Below are 19,706 nucleotides of genomic sequence, written 5' to 3'. Positions count from 1 at the left end.
ACTCCCATACTCCCACAGTACTCCCACAGTGCTCCCACAGTACTGTGGTACTCCCACAGTATTCCACAGTACTGCAGTACCCCCACAGTACTCCCATAGTACTGCAGTACTCCCACAGTACTACCACAGTACTGCCATACTCCCACAGTACACTCACAGTGCTCCCGAAATACTGTGGTACTCCCACAGTATTCCACAGTACTGCAGTACCCCCACCGTACCCCCATAGTACTGCAGTACTCCCACAGTCCTCCCACAGTACTGCCGTACTCCCACAGTACTGCAGTATCCCCACAGTACTACCACAGTACTCCCACAGTACTGCAGTACTCCCACAGTACTCCCACAGTACTGCAGTACTCCCACAGTACCCCCAGAGTACTGCAGTACTCCCACAGTACTCCCATAGTACTGCAGTATTCCCACAGCACTCCCACAGTACTGCAGTGCTGTTTGTGATTGGAAGGAGAGCGAGCATCATGGCACAAGTTCCCCGTCCTTTTACTGTTGAAATATTAAAATTGTTTTGGATTTGAAACACGAGCTGGAATTTATACCACAAGTAAATATTTGTTGGAGTAGTACTGTGCAGTAGTACTGTGTTTATTTGTTCAAACTAATGTAGTTGGTGTGTGTGTGTGTGTGTGTGTGTGTGTGTGTGTGTGTGTGTGTGTGCGCGCGCTTTAAACAGACTTTCCCTGAAAGGGTTAAAATTATGATTAAATCCGCTTCAAATGAAAATCATTACATTTCATGAACTTGAAAAAGCAAAACAGTAAAATAATCCTTTCTGTCTCCTCATTCTAATTCAATCCTGCAGAAAAACTGCACACATTCTACAAGTGTGGTAAAGCAGTAGAACTAGTATGGTAGAACTAGTTCTAAACTAGTATAACTCGTATAACTAGTGTAGTAGAATTGTTAGAAGTTATACTAGTTATACTAGTGAAACTTGTATAACTAGTCTAGTAGAAGTAGTTCTACACTCTTAGAAGTAGTACAACTCCTACTTTTAATAGTTCTACTACACTAGTTATACTAGTATAACTTCTACTACTTATAACTAGTCTAGGGGGGGCGGGTGAGAATCCCATCCGGACAGACCAAAGGATACTGACATATGGCAACAGGAATACCACGACAAGTGCGGCAAGGTGTGTAAGAACCTGCATGGCCTGAAGATCCACCAGGCCAAGATCTAGTAGCCTCAAGGTAACAAGGAGAGGGAGTAGGTCCAGTTCGACAAAGACGTCTATTCCATCTTGGAAGCTTCAGCCAAGGGTAAAGCTGACAATGTCATCATCATCGCCAGCCTCGCAGCTGAGAGGTTCCGGCTGGAGGAGAAGAGAGCAGCAAAACTCCCTTACACCATGAACAACAGAGCTAAAGGTCTTAAGGCGGCAATTTAAGGAGGCGAGGGCATGTAGAGGGGACCTCTCACAGAGCTGCGCAGCATCATCCGCAACAAGCTCACGACATTGAGGAGGGCTGAGTGATATAGGAGGCAGCGGAAGGAGAGGGCCAGGAAGTGAACTGCCTTTCTAATGAACCCCTTTGGTTCACACCTTAGAGACAACTTCAGTGATAAATCCAGGGAGCAAGATCTGGGTCACTGTAAGTCCTTGATTAATCCACCTGCCCCAGCTCTTGATTTTAACAGGAAGGAGCCCAGCTGGAAGGAGGTCCATTAGGTGATCAAGAAGGCAAGCTCAGCCCCAAGACCGAGCGGGGTACCTTACAAGGTATACAAGAACTGCCAAAGGTTACTCCACAGGATCTAGAGAATCCTGAAGATTATCCGGAGAGGGGGCAAAGCAGCTTATCACTGGAGCTATGCGGAAGGGGTGTGGATTCCAAAGGAGGTGGAGTCGAAGAACATTGATCAGTTCAGAACCATCTCACTGCTCATGTTGCAGGAAAGATATTATTCAGCATTGTTGCCAAGCACCTGACAGACTACCTCCTGAGGAACTCCTACATCGATAACTCGGTTCAGAAGGGAGGGATCCCAAAGGTACCGGGGTGTCTGGAGCACAAAGGCTTGGTCACCCAGGTGATCAGGGAAGCCCGGGAGAACAAAGGGGACCTCGTTGTGCTGTGGCTGGACCTCACAAACGACTGGGGTCCATACCCCACAAGCTGGTCGAAGAGGCACTGAACCGCCACCGTATCCCAGGCAAGTTCAGAGACCTTATTTTGGACTACTGCAATAACTTCAATCTGAGAGTCTCTGCTGGGTCTACAGCCTCAGAGTGGCACAAGCTCGAGAAGGGGATCATTACTGGATGTACCATTTTAATGATCCTTTTCGCACTTGCCATGAACATGCTTGTGAAGTCTGCGGAGGTTCAGTGTAGGGGGCCCCTCATCAAGTCCAGTATCTGACAGCTGCCCATCCGGGACTTTATGGATGACCTGACTGATTCTCTGGCCCTTCTTGGTCTATGAGGTCCTGATCTCCACAGTCGAGGGCTTTGAGAGGCGGGTCAGCAGATTCCTACAGAAGTGGCTGGGACCACCTCGGATCCGAAGCAGCATCCCCCTCTAAGGGCAGAATAACAAGCTGAAGCTCCGTATCGGCAGCCTGAATGAAAAATTCATGGTGACCGTACTAGGAAGGAGCTGCAATACGAAGAGTCCTGTGACCAAAAAGTCTCTTTGGCTGGTATCGAGGTCAGGACAAGACAGAAGTGGAGGGCAACAGAGGCCATAGAAGTCGCTGAGTCGCGGCTAAAGCACAAGCTGCTGGTGGGCACAGTGACTCGCGGAAGGGCTGGCCCGGGTAGAATTTTAAACCTCTCAACATGACAAGGCAAAGTGGAAGGACAAGAGGTCGCTGATCCAGGATGAGGTGCAAGCGTCAGTCGAGGAGGAGCGAGCTAGCCGGCTGGAATGCAGCAGCAGTGAGCCTGGAAGAGATGAGAGTAAGCGGTGGAGTTAAAAGTCTCATGGGCCCAAGCTTTGAAAATCCAAGGCCCATCGAGTAAAATTCTTAATCCAGGCTGTCTATGATGTTATACCAAGCCCATCTAACTTGTTTTGCTGGGGGAAGGTGGAATCATCAGCTTGCCCTCTGTGTCTGAAGAGAGGGACCTTGGAGCACATCCTCAGCTGCTGTTTGAAAGCCTTGCGCAAGGGCCGCTACCGCTACCACCATGACCAAGTCCTGAAGGCCATACCAGACACCATCTGAAGAAGACTGTCACATTCGTCAGGGCTTGGCAGAAGCTAACATCAGCTGCCGAGACCACCTCCTCTGGCCTGCTTGCAACAGCACAAGACTGGGAGCTGAAAGTCAACCTGGGGAAACAACTGAAGTTCCCAGAAACTGTTGCCACAACAACACCACGGCCAGACATGGTGCTGATCTGAGAAGCATTCAAGCAGGTCATTCCTTGGGACTGCATTGAGGAGGCCAACGAGAGGAAGAGGGGAATTTACGGTGAGCTAGTGGAAGAATGCTGAAGCGATGGGTGGTGAGCGAGGTGCAAGCCCATTGAGGTTGGATTCACAGGCCAGTCCCTCAGCAGGGCCTACAACATGCTGGACATCAGAAGGGCCAGTCGATGAAGGGCCATCAAGTTGGCCACCGAGGCTGCAGAAGTTGCTTCAAGGTGGCTGTTTATCAGAAGTGAAGAGCCGTGGGTGGGGTAGTGCTACCAAGACACAAGTCGGGGCTAGATCAACCCCGGCTGGGTCCCTTGGGTGAGGGTGTCTGATTGTTGAAATACCCAAAACACCCATTGACTCCAGGTAACATCATTGATGATGTGTCCAGGTGCATCACAAGATGATGTATGTCAAGTGTTATATTATGTTATGTTAGGTAAAATTATCTAATGTTATGTTATGTAATGTTAAATTATGGTATATTACAGACAAATTGAATCAGCTGCTCTTCATTCATCCAGGTCTGACCCTCTGAAGTGTGAACAGTGAAGACACATGGAACCCTGATGTCACTGAGAAGATGGAGGGATGGAAGACAGGGTGGAGGAATACCAGAATAGAAAGATAAAATACAAACTTCTTACTTGAACACGTGTGTGGAGCCTTTGATCTGCGTAGCTGTGCACGGGGCCCCAGGTCCAAAGATGGACGTCGGGCGGTACCTCTTCCTCCCACAGCAGAGGATGGTGAGGAAGGCGTGTCGGAAGGACTTGTTGAGGAAGGCATAGAGGATGGGGTTGAGCATGGAGTTGATGTAGCCCAACCAGAGGCACGCGGCCCACAGCTGGCCGGGCACGGTGTAGTGGATGAAGGGGTCCACCACGTTGGTGATGAAGAAGGGAGCCCAGCAGAGGCAGAAGCAGCCCATGATGATGCACAGAGTCTTGGCCGCCTTGGTCTCAGTTCGCATGCGGTGGTTCCTCTGGTGGTCTGCCGAGTCGGCCCCCCCAGCCCCGCCCCCTGCCCGCTGCAGCATGCTGATCTGCAGGGCGTGGGCCCGTGCTGTGATGTATATCCGCTGGTAGGCCAGCACCATCAGGACAAGGGGGATGTAGAAGGCCACCAGCGAGCATGTGAGTGCATATGGCTTATTCACCATGAAGACGCACGACGTGGAGTTAGTGTCCAAGAGGCGGCGCTGTTCAATCTGAAACACAACACAGTGTGTGAACAGAAGAAGGGATGGAGGAGGAGGGAGGGATGGAGAGGGGGGAGGGAGGGATGAGCAGGATATATATACAGTGGTAGCTTGAGTTACGAGCCATCGTTCCGTTGATTTTTTGTATTGATTTGCGAGCAGAGTTACGAGGAGCGACCTTCAGGATCGCCGCGAGTTGGCTTGGCGAGTGAATCCGGCCAGCATCCCGCGTCTCACTCCTTCACTTCACGTGGTTACCTGAGTGTGGAAGCATCGCTTTTGTGTTTTGTGCTCGCGTTTTGTGCTTTTTGTGCAGTTATTTTGCCAATTTTTTTTTTCAAACCATGGGTCCGAAAAAAGTAAGTGCTGAGAAGAAGAAGCGGATGATATCCATTGACTTAAAGCGAAAAATAATAGAAAAACATGAACGAGGTGTGCGTGTGATGGAATTGGCGAGGCAGTACGAGCGTAGTACTTCTACGATATGTAGCATACAGAAGGAGACGATAAAGGGTATTACGCCAGCCAAGGGCGTAAAAATAATGTCTTAGCTGCGGACCGCTGTCCCTGAGAAGATGGAGAATCTGCTGTTGGTGTGGTTGACGGAGAAGCAGCTTGCAGGAGATGGCGTGACGGAGGGTATCATCTGAGAGAAGGCCAAAATGATCTACACATTCTCTTTTATTGTGTTTTATTATGTTTTTATACAATATTTGTTATTTATAAATATATTTTTCTTATTTAAAAACACATAACAGAAAAAAATTGGGGTGGTTTTTTGGGGGCTGGAACAGATTAATGGCATTTCAATTAATTTCAATGGGGAAAATGTATTTGCTATACGAGCAGATTGAATTACGAGCTCTGTCACGGAACGAATTGAGTAACTCGTAAGTAAAATTACCACTGTACCACTGTACTATATATATATAACTATAGTTTATTATAACTATATATATAGTTTTATATATATACAGTATATATATAAAATATTTCAAACATTATAAGATATATATGTTTATATATATATATATATATATATAGTTATAGATATATAACCCTATTCCTTAAATATATATAATATTACAAGATATATATATTTCTTACATATATATGATATATTCCCTCAATAATACACAACCGATAACCTAACTCTATATATATATATATATATATATATATATATATATATACAGTATAATGTATATTATTGTTATTTATATAATTGTCCAGTCAGAAAGTCAACCAGCTCCTTTAATGACAGAGAGAGAGAGACAGAGAGAGTGTGTGTGTGCGTCCTGCACTCAGGCTGTTTACAGAGGAGGCAGCCAGCAGTGGCTTGGAAATCGTCCCCCCCCCACCCCCACCCCACCCCTCTCTCTGTTGCTCTCCCCCACTGCCCCCCTCTCTCTGTCCCCCACCCCACTTTCTCTCTCTCTCTCTCTCTATCTCTATCTCCCCACTCTCTCTCTATCTCTCTCTCCCCCCTCTCTGCCTCTCTCTCTATATCTGTGGAAGTGGTGGAAGTGGTGGAACTGGTGGAAGTGGTGGAACTGGTGGAATTGTGGAACTGTGTGACAGTTTGATCTTTTGGTTTGAGCTAGTCCTCAGGAGCTAGTAGGGGCTCCTCGAGTAGTAGCTCAGGAGGTAGAGCTGGTAGTCTAGTAATCTAAAGGTTGCTGGTTGGATCCCAGGCTCCTCCTGCTAGCATGCTGTAGTGTCCTTGAGCAAGACACTTAACCCCTAATTGCTGATGGCTGCATCCGTCGGTGTTTGAACAATTGTAAGTCGCTTTGGATAAAAGCGTCTGCTAAATGAAATGTAATGTAAAAGCTAGGCTAGCTGATCCCCTCTGCAGCCATGGATGGAGCTGAGGCTGTGATGTCCTCACCATGTGGTGGATGCCGATGCTGTTCCAGCCCTGCATGATGGGGAGGAAGGAGATGAAAGTGGGTATCACCCAGCAGCCCCCGATCATCATGGCCACCCGGCCTGGCGTCATCTTGTTGCGGTATACCAATGGCTGGCAGCAAATGGCGTAGTACCTGCACACACACAGGAGCACGTCATGCTTACCACACTTGACTGGAGTCAGATGCACAGTGTAGCCTCTAATGCAACACATCATTTAAATATGACCTTTAACCTCTGAACCCTGGATCTATACTGCGTCAAAATGGAGGAAAGTGTCTCAAACAAAGATAATAAACTGACAGAGACAGAGAGTCAGTTGCTCCTCCTCCTCAATATATACAGTATATATATATATATACACATACACACACATACACACACACACGGTATACTGCAGTACAGACAGTATATTGACATGACTACCACTGTATGCAGTACTAATGTAGTACCACAAGGTCAATGAAAACACTCCCTCTCTCACTATCTCTCACTCTCACTCTCTCCCTCTCTTCAGTCTCTCTCCCTCCCTCCCTCCCTCCTTCCTTCCCTCCCTCCCTCTCTTCAGTCTCTTTCTCTCCCTCTCTTCAGTCTCTTTCGCTCCCTCCCTCTCTGTCTCTCTCTCTCTCCCTCCCACCTTCTCTTTAGTCTCTATTTCTCCCTTCCTCCCTCTCTTCAGTCTCTCTCCCTCCCTCCTTCCTTCCCTCCCTCCCTCTCTTCAGTCTCTTTCTCTCCCCACCTCTCCCTCTCTTCAGTCTCTCTCCCTCCCGCCATTCCTCCCTCTCTTGAGTCTCTCTCCCTCCCTCTCTTCATTCTCTCTCCCTCCCTCCCTCTCTTCAGTCTCTCTCTCTCTCTCCATCCCTCTCAACCTCTCTTCACTCTCTCTTGGCCCTCCCTCCTTCCCTCTCTTCAGTCTCTCTCTCTCTCTCCATCCCTCCCTCCCTCTCTTCAGTCTCCCTCTCTCCATCCCTCCCTCTTCAGTCTCTCCTTTCATATGGAATGAAAGACTTCATCCATCACTTCCTGCGGCAGCTGCTCACTTCTTCTCTTATTCTCCCTTTAACTTTCTCCTTCCATCTGTATTATCTCTCTCTAATCTGAGCCCTCCCCCCCCCACACACACACACACAGACAGCAGGTGGCCATATGATGCTGAACTGCCTTGTCATACAATAAATAAACAGTCCAATTCTGGTGCACATACTATCAGTCTAAATCCCACAATGCACTGCAGAGTGACCAAGAGCACAACTATCCCACAGTGCACTGCAGTTCTGACTTGTGTAGTGCAGTGACCACACCTGTCCAGGGCGATGCAGCAGAGGTGCAGGATGGAGGCGGTGGTCAGCAGGACGTCCAGGGAGGTCCTCACCAGGCAGAAGGTCTCTCCATAGATCCAGTGCTGGTGGAGCAGCTCAATGGCCCCGAACGGCATCACCAACACCGACACTAGGAGGTCCACAATGGCCAGCGACACAATGAAGTAGTTGGTCTTTATCTTCCTGGAGGAGAGAGAGGAAGAGCAGGAGAGGAGGAAGAGGGAAGGAGAAGAGAGGAGAGGAGGAGGAGAGGAGACAAAACATTTGAAATCAAATAATTCTTCTCCTTGAAAGAAGGAGAAGAAAGATTGGAGAGGAGAGGAGGAGTGGTGGAGGTGGTCAGGACATTAACCAGTTAATCCACTAACCCACTCCATTAGTCCCAGTTGTTTTCAAATTCCAGTTCTCCCAGAACTCCCAGCATGCACTGCAGCAGCTGCTCCAGTGAGAAAAGACTGAAGGTCTCCGGATTAGACCTCGGCTTTCAGGAGTGATAAATTAGCTGTTTATCCATGATACCAATATACCGAAGAAGAAAGAAGAAGAAGAAACAGTCTTTATTAGTCACGCAACACACCACACTACAACACATGCTTGCACACACACATGCACATGCTTTTGATGGTGGCCGGTGAAATGGATTCTCTGCTTTTGACCCATCCTGGCTTGTCCTTCCTCCGGGGCCACAGCCAGGACCACTGGGCAGCATACGTGGACGCGCCCGGGGACCAGGTGATAATTGTCCATTGCTGGTCAGACAATGATGGGTGCATGTTTTTGGTGGGGGTCCTTACTGACGTGAGGTTGAGGAAACCCCATGTGAGCACGGGGAGAACATGCAAACTCCACACAGAAAGGCTCCTATTTGGGAGATAACCCACCGGAGCACGGTGCCAACAGCGCCCCAGGCGGGAATCGAACCCAGGACCTTCTTGCTGTGAGGCAGCAGTGCAATGCAGTGCAATGCACTGCGCCACCCGGCCACCAGTCACCGAGTCACCATGGAAACAGCATGAACCTCACAGGAGCAGGACAAGGTGATAAAATCAATACATTGTGTATCAATAAATAGGATCAATAGACGGTGAAAGGTTCCTTCTGAACTGAGATTTGAAGATTGATTTCTAAACTCCTCCATAGTGTTTAGTTTGAAAAGGTAATAAGCTCCGTCAGAGAGGAGCAAAGTTCAACATCTCTTTATAAGAGGAATAAACCCCTTGAGATGAATCACCTCCTTTTCCTTAACACAAATGAACAGAAACACAAAAAGCAAAACAGTACAGATAGAGCTCTACCAGGCCGAGACACTCCCTAAACACTGATTCCCCTAAAAAAATGAAATACATACAATAGAACTACACAGAGTAAATATAAATTTACACACACCCATCGAGCTGCAAACATGAACTGACATGCACATACACATTATAAAATGATTTCCATGTCTCAAGTATCATTAGAAGCAAGAGCAGGTTGTTTGAAGAAAAATAAAGAGAGATGATGCCTGAAAGAAGGGCAAGGCCGTCGTAGGTCTGAGTGGGCGTGGTAGGTTGTTCCACTCAGTATGCCCTAGACCAGGGGTCGGCAACCTTTAGCATTAAAAGAGCCATTTGGGCGTGATTCCCACCAAATAAAACCCACATGGAGCCGCAAAACCTATTTGACCGCTATAATGAAGATAACACAGAATATACAGTATAGTTTAATTATACTTGTGCTATGTACTGTATATAAGAACTGTAGTTTGTTGCATTTATGAAATAAAAGAATTACAAACTGAAAAAGACTGTCATTTTTTTCATTTTTATTTGTGGATTTGAAAAAAATAAATATTCACTTTAATTTTAAGGGGCAAAAAACTGTTAGTTTATGTTTTATCACGACTTAAGTCTATTTCAGTGTGCCGTCATCCGCGACTATTTCCTCAGTCGCGTGCCACAGTCGACCGTCGACTTGAATATGAAACACAACTACATCAGTTCAGGGTCCCATATAAATATCTATATTTGCAAAATGAATAGCTTGTTTCTCTCACCTGCTTAATGCGATTTCTGCCCCTGAACTTCACTGCAGAGCTTCTCCATATCCGGGCTGTATGATGTCACTTTGAGCCTCACACATGACTGTTAGCTGTCATCAGTGAGTCGCGACCGATTTTTGCTTTTTATGAAGTTCATGGTGGAAAACACTTGCTCGCACAAGTATGTAGATCCAAAGATTGACAGGACCCCAAATGCGTACTTGTTCATGTTCAAATAGGTGCCATTCCATGTCTTGATTCCACTCCGCATTCCATGAAAGGAACTTTAACGTTCTATTTTCCTCAGAAACTTTCTTTTTTTGGTGTTATCCATGGTTAGCTTACCGGGATTCAAGAGCTCAAAATAAGTCACAAGCCTGTCGGCAACAGGTGACGCATACAAGGTGCGACGCATATTTTGATCGACAAATATTAAAACACCTTTTATTTCAATGTTACTAGATCACCTAAATCTCCAGAATCATAACTATTACATTGAAAAAATTAACTAAATAGAATGAAATGTATTTAAATTAAATAGGCATTCACACTATTGTTCACACTATTTTCTCAAAGCCACAGGGAGCCACGGCAGAGGGATTGAAAGAGTCACATGCGGCTTGGAGCCGCGGGTTGCCGACCCCTGCCCTAGACTATATGATGACCTATACGGAATTAGAAACTGTTTGAAGTCAGAAGGATAATTTGAGAAGATACATTTCTAAATTAATTGCAAACAGTGAACATGTGGATTTAGGTTTTGGGGAAATAAAATAGTGATGAGTTCTATAAGGGCACTTCAGAATAAACCTCACCTCACCTCACAGCAAGAAGGTCCTGGGTTCTATTCCCGCCTGGGGCACTGTTGGCACCGTGCATGTTTGCATGAGTTTGCATGTTCTCCCCGTGCTCACATGGGGTTTCCTCCATCTAACATCAGTAAGGACCCCCACCAAAAACATGTACACATCATCGTCTGACCAGCGACATATGGAACCAGGTCCCCAGGCGCGTCATTGAATGTTGCCCACTGCTCCTGCGTGCCCTCCCCCCCCCGGAGGAAGGACAAGCCAGGATGGTTAAATGCAGGGGCCACATTTCACCAGCCACCATCCAAAGCATGTGTGTGTGTATGCATGTGTGGTGTGTCGTGTGATGATAAAAGATTCTTCTAATCAACCGTGAGGTCATTATTTTTCTGCGCTGTGGGGTGAAACAGTTGATAATAGCCAGATCACCAGATATTCGTAGTGACCGGAGGGAGTGTTGAACGCCGTCTTCCATTCGTCCCCCTCTCGAACCTGGACCAGATGTTGTTGTTGCGTAGGTCGAGCTTGGTGAACACCGTGCCCCCCTCCAGGAGTTTGAAGGCTGATGAGATGAGGGCCAGGGGAGAGCGGTTCTTGACCGTAATGTATATGAGACCACGATAGTCAATACAGGGGCGAAGCGACTTATCCCTCTTCTCTACTAAGAAGAAGCCAGCCCCCGCCGGCGATGAGGAGGGACGGATGATGCCCGCCGCAAGAGCGTCGTTAATATAAGTGTCCATGGCCTCTCTCTCCGGGGGGGACAGGGAGTACAGGCGGCCTCTGGAGGGGGGTAGAGCCGGGCTGGAGGTCGATGGCAATATCGTATGGCCTGTGCGGGGGAAGGGATGTCGCCTTGGCCTTGCTGAAGACCTCCCTGAAGTCGAGCTACTCGGCGGGACCCCCAACAGGTCGAGTGTGTAGCTGAAGCTGGTGGATGGCTGAGGTGCGGCGGCTTGCTTCAGGCAGACCTAATGGCACGCAGGACTCCATCCCAGAATAGCCCCTGTGGTCCAGTCGAGGTGTGGGTTGTGACGCCGGAGCCAGGGGAACCCCAGGAGGAGAGGGTGACGAGGTGAGTGCAGGATGCAGAACTGTATCGTCTTGTGGTGGTTGCCGGACAGGAGCATGCGGATGGGAACCGTCTGATGGGTGACTGTCCCCAGGAGGCGGCGATCCAGGGCAGTGGCAGGAACCGGAGAGGGCAGGAGAACTCGGCCAACACCCAGTTGCCGTGCTAGGTTATCGTCGATGGTGTTAACATCGGAACCAGAGTCAATAAGTATGGTGAGGGAATGTGAGCCTTGGGGCAGCAGCAGCCGAGCCTGGCACAGGGGGCGTAGGTTGGAGGGGGATTTGGAGGTGTGGCTCACCAGGAACTCCTCCCTCACTGGCGAGGCCGGCCCTTTTACCGGACACCCGGAAATGTAGTGTCGAGCTAGACAGCAGTAGAGGCAAAGGTTCCCCACCTGGCATCTCTCCTTCTCCTCCGGGGTGAGGCTGGTCTGGCCAACCCGCATGGGAGAGGCCTCACTCGTGGGTTGACTGGCCGGAAGAGCTGGCGGCCCGGAGGAACCTGGAAGACGGGTTGCTGGGCAGTGCTCCACTTGCCTCCGACGCCTCTCTCGCTGCCGGGCCTGGATGCATCGGTCGATGCGGGAAGCAAGCTCAATGATGCCATCGAGAGAGGTGGGCAGGTCGTGGGAAACTAGCTCATCCTTCATGTACTCTGCTAATCCCATCAGGAAGGCGTCAATCTGGGCTGCCGGGTTCCACTCGCTCAGTCAAGCCTGGGTGCGGAAGTCGATCGCGTAATCGACCACGGAGCGGGACCCTTGACTGAGACCCAGGAGACCACCAGCAGCATCAGGACCTCGTGATGTCACCCTGAACACCTTGCGGAGCTCGGCGGCGGACGCGTGGAAGGAGGAGCAGGCTGGTGTGCGTCTTTCCCACTCGGCCGTTCCCCACAGCCGAGCACGGCCCGTCAGGTGATTTACGGCGAACGAACCTCTACTGACTTTCTATCGACTTTCTACCGACCTCTACCAACCTCTACTGACCTCTACCGACTTTCCATCAACCTCTACTGCCCTCTATAGACTTTCTACGACCTCTAGGTCTTTCTACTGACCTCTACTGACCTATATCAACTTTCTACTCATATCTACTGACCTCTACAGACTTTCTATGAACCTTTACTGAGCTCTATTGACATTCGCCTCACCTCGACTGACCACTATAGACGTTCTACCAACCTCTAGAGTCAGAGGTCAGTGCTATCGACGTTGTACACACCTCTATCGACCTATACACACTTTTTACCGACCTCTACTGACATCTATTGATTTTCTACTCACATCTACTGACCTCTATAGACTTGCGACCGACCTCTACTGACCTCTTCCGACCACTATCGACCTCCACTGACCTCTACCGACCTCTACCGACCTTTTCCGACCTCTACCGACCTCAACTGACCACTTCCGACCTCTGCTGACCTCTACCGACTTCGACTGACATCTGCCGACTTTCCATCGACCTCTACTGACCTCTATAGACTTTCTACGACCTCTACCGACTATCTACTGACCTCTACTGACCTCTATCAACTTTCTACCCACATCTACCGACCTCTATGTATAGACTTTCGACTAACCTCTACTGACCTCTTTTGACATCCTTCTCACCTCTGCTGACCTCTATAGAGTTTCTACCAACCTCTAGAGTTAGAGGTCAGAGGTCAGCTCTATTGGCTTTCTACTCACCTCTACTGACTTTCTACCGACATCTATTGATCTCTCTAGACTTTCTACCGACCTCTACTGACCTCTATCAACTTTCTACTCACCTGTACTGACCTCTATAGACTAGCTACCAAAATCTACTGACCTTGACCGACTTTCTATCAACCTCTACTGACTTTCCATCTACCTCTACTGACATCTATCGACTTTCTACTCACATCTATTGACCTCTATTGACTTTCTACCGACCTCTACTGACCTCTATCAGTTTTCTACTCTCCTCTACTGACCTCTGTAGACTTTCTACCGACCTCTAGTGACCTCGACCGACTTTCATCGACCTCTCCTGACCCTCCATCCACCTCTACTTACATCTACTGACCTCTAGCAACTTTCTACTGACTTCAACTGACCTTTATCGACTTTCTACTGACCTCTACGGACCTCTTCTGACTGGTTAAGCAAGGAAGATCACCACGGCTATTTGCTGACATGATAATAATAGGGTGGATCCAAACAGAAAAGGGAGGGGAAACCAACGGCTACCAAAAATAATAGTGGAGAAACACAGAAAGGATCCATCTGGGTAATAATGTAGGAAGGGCTCTAAAGATAAGGAGGAGCAGAACTGTATGAAAATATGTGCCATAGTTGGAATGACAGATGTTCTGCAGACCAACTCAGCTTTTGTTACTCTGTCATAAAGTCTACCTGAGAACTCAACACCACCTTGACTGCTGCCTTTTTGTAAAGAATCAAGAATCGTATTCCCCATGACAACAGACAGACAGACAGACAGACATTAGGGGAACAGGAAGAGTTTTTACAATATGGACGATGGCTGAATTTGTAACAGCTGATTAGAGAGAGAGGGATGCTCTTTCCCTCTCCCTCTCTCTCTCTTTCCCTCCATCCCACTCTCTCATTTGTGATGATACTTCTGTTTCTGTCGCTACCTGGCCAGCTTCCTGGTTGCCATAGTAACTGACTCCAACCAAAGTCCTTCAGTGCCATAATACTCTGGTGGATGTGCTACACCCAAACACCACACATCCATCCCTTCCTCACTCCTTCCACCCCTCCCTCCTTCTCTTTCATCTTAATTAATTCACCAAATCTCTTCGGTTTAAGTGGAATGTAGACCCAACACATCTGTCTGTCTCTCTCTCCACCCTTCTCCCTCTCCCAGCCCCAGCACCCACCTGAGCTGTCTGTCCTTGCAGACGGCGACCATCACCAGCAGGTTTCCCAGGATGCTCATCAGCATCACCAAAGACAGGAAGCAGATCAACGCCATCCGCTTGGGGATGCTGTCGCTATGGAAACAGGACGAGGCACGAGGTCAGAGCAGGAAACTTTCAGGAAACAGTTCATAAAGTTAGATCAACAGAATAAAGTCCAGTTCAGACCCAGTGACGACAGAACCCAAGGAAACATACACGTCTGTGTTACCGTGGCGATGGCTCTGCATGGAGCAGCTTCATGGAGAGAGGCTGCGATACAAGACTTTTTTATGTTCTTATGTGGACAGAGATTGAAAAAATGCATTTTCAGAAAGATCTGTTTCAGTGTGGATGAGGTTCCAGCAGACCCTGCATTGGATCATATTTTGTTATATTATATTAAACTTTTCTCACATTCTGTCCATCCTACTCTAACAGCTCATTGCTCGTTGTGAAGCCTAAAGATGATCCTCAAACAGGAAGTGATGGAGAGCGAAGCAGCTTTGATCTGTGCTACCAAGAAGTTAAGGACATCACTCACACACACACACACACACACACACACACACACACACACACACACACACACACACACACACACACCCCATGTGGATCATTTATTTAACATATTGATCCTCTTTGAGGAAGTTTGTGGATCAGCAGATCTCCTCCATGCTGGTGAACACTCTGGAGTTTGGGGATCCATGATAGTTTCTCTTCTCAACGCCTGCATCAGCCAGGGTTAGAGGTTCTATTCCCGAGAAGCAAGGCACTAACAATGCAGCCTTACAGGTTCTATTCCCGAGAGCAACGCCCTGAAACTGCAAGGTTGGGGGTTCTTTTCTGTCTGCAGGGTTAGTTCCAGGTCAATAATGACATCACCTCCTGCATCTATATGTCAGCCAATCAGTTTAAGAGGCAGTTTGGTGTTTTCTTTCCAGGTTCTGGATTCACAGCTGCGTGCTGGGAGATTTTACCAGACGTGACATGAATGAACAGCTCCATTGTGTGTATGGTAAACCACAGTGCAAAGGGAGGGAGAGAGAGAGGGAGAGAGAGAGACAGCAGAAAATGAGCTCCTACAACATTCATTAAAACTCATTATTTTTCCACTGAGTACAATGACAAGTTTAGTTTTAAATTAATCCAGAAGAATTCATGCAAAGCTGGTTAACTTTGCAGAACAATTGTAACTACTACTGGACTGTAGCAGCACATTTAAAAAGTTATGCTAACTGCTACTCAGTGAGCACCTGCCACAGCCACACCACAGAGAAAACAACTTGGAGAAGAAGACCAAAGGGGATTAAATAAGTAAAAGGACATCATATGGACAGCAAAACAGAAGACAAAACTACCAAGACCTACAGGATTAAATAAACAAGACCTGGAAGGTGAGATAATATTTAAAATCTCATAACAAAAGAATAGCCTTCAAGCTAGCTAACAAGCTAACATATACACAGGAGGCAGTTCCCAAAACATAACTTCAAAAATGGAACCTTCACAACAGCAGCTTAGTGGACAAAGCCTGGGTGACCTGACAATAAACTATCCTGAAGAAATCACAAGTGAAGCAGGAAGAAAGAAGCACAGACAGCGGTTACTGAGAGAGATCCCAGAGACCCTGAGAGCTGAGCACCAGCAGCTGGACAACAGGGAGGTCAGAGCAGACCTACTGTTCTACACCCCGCACCCAGAGGCGTGGCACGCTACTGTCCATGCAGAGTACACCACCCTCAAGATGGGAGAGAACAAATCTATCAGGCAGCTCTACACAGATACTGTTCCAAAATTCAATATTAACTTTTACAACAATGGAACTGTCATGATCCAAGGATCTCAGGTTAAATTGGAAGAATTTGGAAGAGACTTTGTCGAACTTAAAGCTCTTGCTGGAAAAATAAAAACCAATATACGTCCAAACACTATACAGTATGTGACCAGTCCGAAACACTCAACCCAGTACCACTGCTGTACTGCCCCCAGCAACCACAGCCCCTACTAACCCCCTTCCAACCCCCAAGACCCCCCCCTCCAGCCTCCAAGACCCCTGGCAGGACCCTCACACCCAAGGCATCGCTGTCTCTCCAACGCATCCAGGATTGTCTGTTCTCCCTAGAAATGGAAATTGTAGAATTTAAAGAGAACAAGCGATCAGAGGAGGATGCTGTCCACCAGTTGAGAACTGAAATGGAGGTGTTGAAGGAGGAGAACAGGGCGACCATGGAGCAGCTCGGAGAAACCGTGAGGGAGCTTCGACGAGACAATGAGGCCCTCAGAGAGGAGCTGTATAAACTGAGAGACACGCACTTCCTCAACCTCAGACAGACAGCAACAGAACAGCCCTCCCCACCAGACCACTGACGCTGGCTCCCAGACTGAAACCAGCAACCAGACAGAGACCCAGATCAGCAGCGTGGACCCCTGCCCCCCGACACACAGCCCATCTCCCGCCCTCACAACCTAGGGAGACGCAGAGATCCCAACCCCTCCCCCTGCCCCCACAGTCTGCAGAGGAACAGAGCTCCGCACCACGCCCAGAGCCCCCCAAAACTGCCATCCCCATGGACTCCAATGGCAAATTCCTCCTTCACAGGAAGTTGTTTCCTCAGACACAGTGTTGGTATGTCCTGGATGGCCTCACACTGACAGTGCACTTAAGCTGCCCTGCCAGGCCCACCTAGGTCAGCCTAACAACATCATTATACACACAGGCACCAATGACCTGCACCACAAGGGAGAGGGCGTGGCAGAGGCCCTGACGGTAGTGGCTAGGAAAGCCCACAGAGAGTTCCCCAGAGCCAACATCACCATCTCCACCCTACTGCCAAGGACAGACATCCCCTCTGACACCATCAATAAGATCAACAACAAGATCACCACAGACTGTGTCAACCTGACCCACGTCACCATCGCCCATCACCCCACACTAACGGCCGAGCACCTACACGACAAGGTACACCTGGCCCGGAAATACGTCTGGATGTTGGCAGTGGACCTGAGAAGAGCCACACCCTACAGAGGAGACACTCCAGCTCCTCTACAACATCACACACCACACCAAGCAAGACAGAAGAAAGCTCTACCCAACCGACAACAACCTACCAGATCCGAGCCTACTCGACCCCCACCCAGAGGATTCTTCTTGACTCCCACTAAACAGAACCCAGAATAGGAGTCCTCCAGCCATTGTAGAGCAGTCAGGCTCTGGTGCCAGGCCCGAGACATCACACCTGGCACAGCACCCCACACAGGACCACCGCACAGCACCGCCCAAGCCCTGCTGCCCCCTGAAAGGAAGCACACCTATGCACAGGTAGTTTCAGGATACCCGGACATTTGAGAGGTGAGACAGTTACTGCACCTCATCTGTAAGATGATCTGTTAATAATAATAATAAAACAAATAAAAAACCTACACACACACATACACACACACACACACACACCCGAGCACACACATCCCATGACAGACGCACACACACACACACACACACACACACACACACACACCATTATTAAAAAGGAGATAAATAATAATAGTTATAATAAATTATTGCTGTCATTATTATTATTTTTATTATTACTATTATTATCTATCATTATTTGAAAAAAATCCTAATTGCAACTCAATTGTCTACTTGTCATTGTACATAGATGTAAAAAATATATAAAGGAAATTAAATCTCTCTGGATTAGCTCATGGAACATTCAAGGGTTACACTCTTCAGTTTTTGGAACAAAGTACAAACCCAGTTTATGGCATGTACGGAAGGACATGACATTGTCATACTACTAGAAACATGATGTCAGCAGGACACAGACACAACCAGGATACGCAGAAATCTTGTTACCATCCCTCAAGCAGAAAAACACCAAACACGATAGAGATTCAGGTGGGGTTATTGTATGGTACAAAGAGGATCTGTCAAGCCAATTAAAACAAATCAAAAAAGCCCCAACCCATTTCTGGCTTAAATTAAATAAAATCAACATCAAATGTGATATTGATTTATATATATGTGCAGCATATACCCCCCCCCCCCCCCCCCCAAGAAATCTCCCTACTTTAATGAAAACTTTTTCGACAATCTCTAAGTAGAGATCCACCATTACCAGGCACAGGGTAGCATTCTGCTGATGGGAGACCTGAATGCCAGAACTGGATGTGAGCCTGATATGGTCACATCTTCAGAGAAACTTCACTGTACCTCAACCCCACCGCTCCCCAGAAAAACAGTGCGCAGTGCATTGCACTGTTGCCTCACAGCAAGAAGGTCCTGGGTTCGATTCCCGCCTGGGGCGCTGTTGGCACTGTGCTCCGGGTGGGTTATCTCCCAAACAGGGGCCTTTCTGTGTGGAGTTTGCATGTTCTCCCTGTGCTAACATGGGGTTTCCTCCACCTAACGCCAGTCCGGACCCCCACCAAAAACATGCACACATGCTCCTGGCTGTGCCCCCGGAAGAAGGACAAGCCAAGGATGGGTTAAATGCAGAGGCCTCATTTCACCGGCCACCATCCAAAGCATGTGCGTGTGTGTGTGTGTGTGCGTGCATGTGTTGTAGTGTGGTGTGCTGTGTGACAATTAAAGATTCTTCATTCAACAAAACAGGCAAAGAGTTAGTAAGTAAGTAAAAATGTATTTATATAGCACCTTTCCGACATTAAATGCAACTCAAAGTGCTGTACAACAGCGCATTAGAAAGTAAAAGATTTAACCAATAATGGAACTCAAAAACGTTAATCAGAGAATAAAAGATTAAAGTTAAAAACAAGCCAAAGCACAGTTTCTAATTTACAGTTTCTAGTCTACTAATTTAGACACCTAAAGATTTGTGGCCTATACATATATTTTAAAACAACAAACTGTCCCTTAGTCTGTGTCTAGTCTCCTTCATTGGAATGTCAGCTGACCTCGGCCCTGTCTCTCCACAGCTGCGACACAAGGTGATGACACACGTAAGGGAAAATCAACTAGAGTACCGTAGAGTTACAAAGTGCTGATAAAACAATAAAAGTCTAGGTAGGCCTACTAGGTACAGTAGGTACAGCAATAAAACAGTAGGTACAGCCGATAGGAAATAGC

The 19,706-nt window shown here is 47.8% G+C and overlaps 1 protein-coding gene across 1 annotated transcript in view; it reads right to left on the bottom strand.

The window, feature by feature from the left end:
• Nucleotides 1–19,706, bottom strand: part of htr4 (5-hydroxytryptamine receptor 4) — a gene marked incomplete at both ends in the record, with an annotated part of 60,146 nt that overhangs the window by 10,778 nt on the left and 29,662 nt on the right. The window contains 4 exons of the mRNA XM_080007864.1: nt 4,035–4,597; nt 6,480–6,633; nt 7,801–8,001; nt 14,597–14,710. Coding sequence (XP_079863990.1) covers nt 4,035–4,597; nt 6,480–6,633; nt 7,801–8,001; nt 14,597–14,710 — 1,032 coding nt within the window. The remainder of the gene's footprint in view (nt 1–4,034; nt 4,598–6,479; nt 6,634–7,800; nt 8,002–14,596; nt 14,711–19,706) is intronic.

The sequence above is a fragment of the Zeus faber genome (assembly GCF_960531495.2).
Source record: "Zeus faber genome assembly, chromosome: 10".
Classification (NCBI taxonomy): Eukaryota; Metazoa; Chordata; class Actinopteri; order Zeiformes; family Zeidae; genus Zeus; species Zeus faber.
This window is presented reverse-complemented; position numbering and strand designations above follow the sequence as displayed.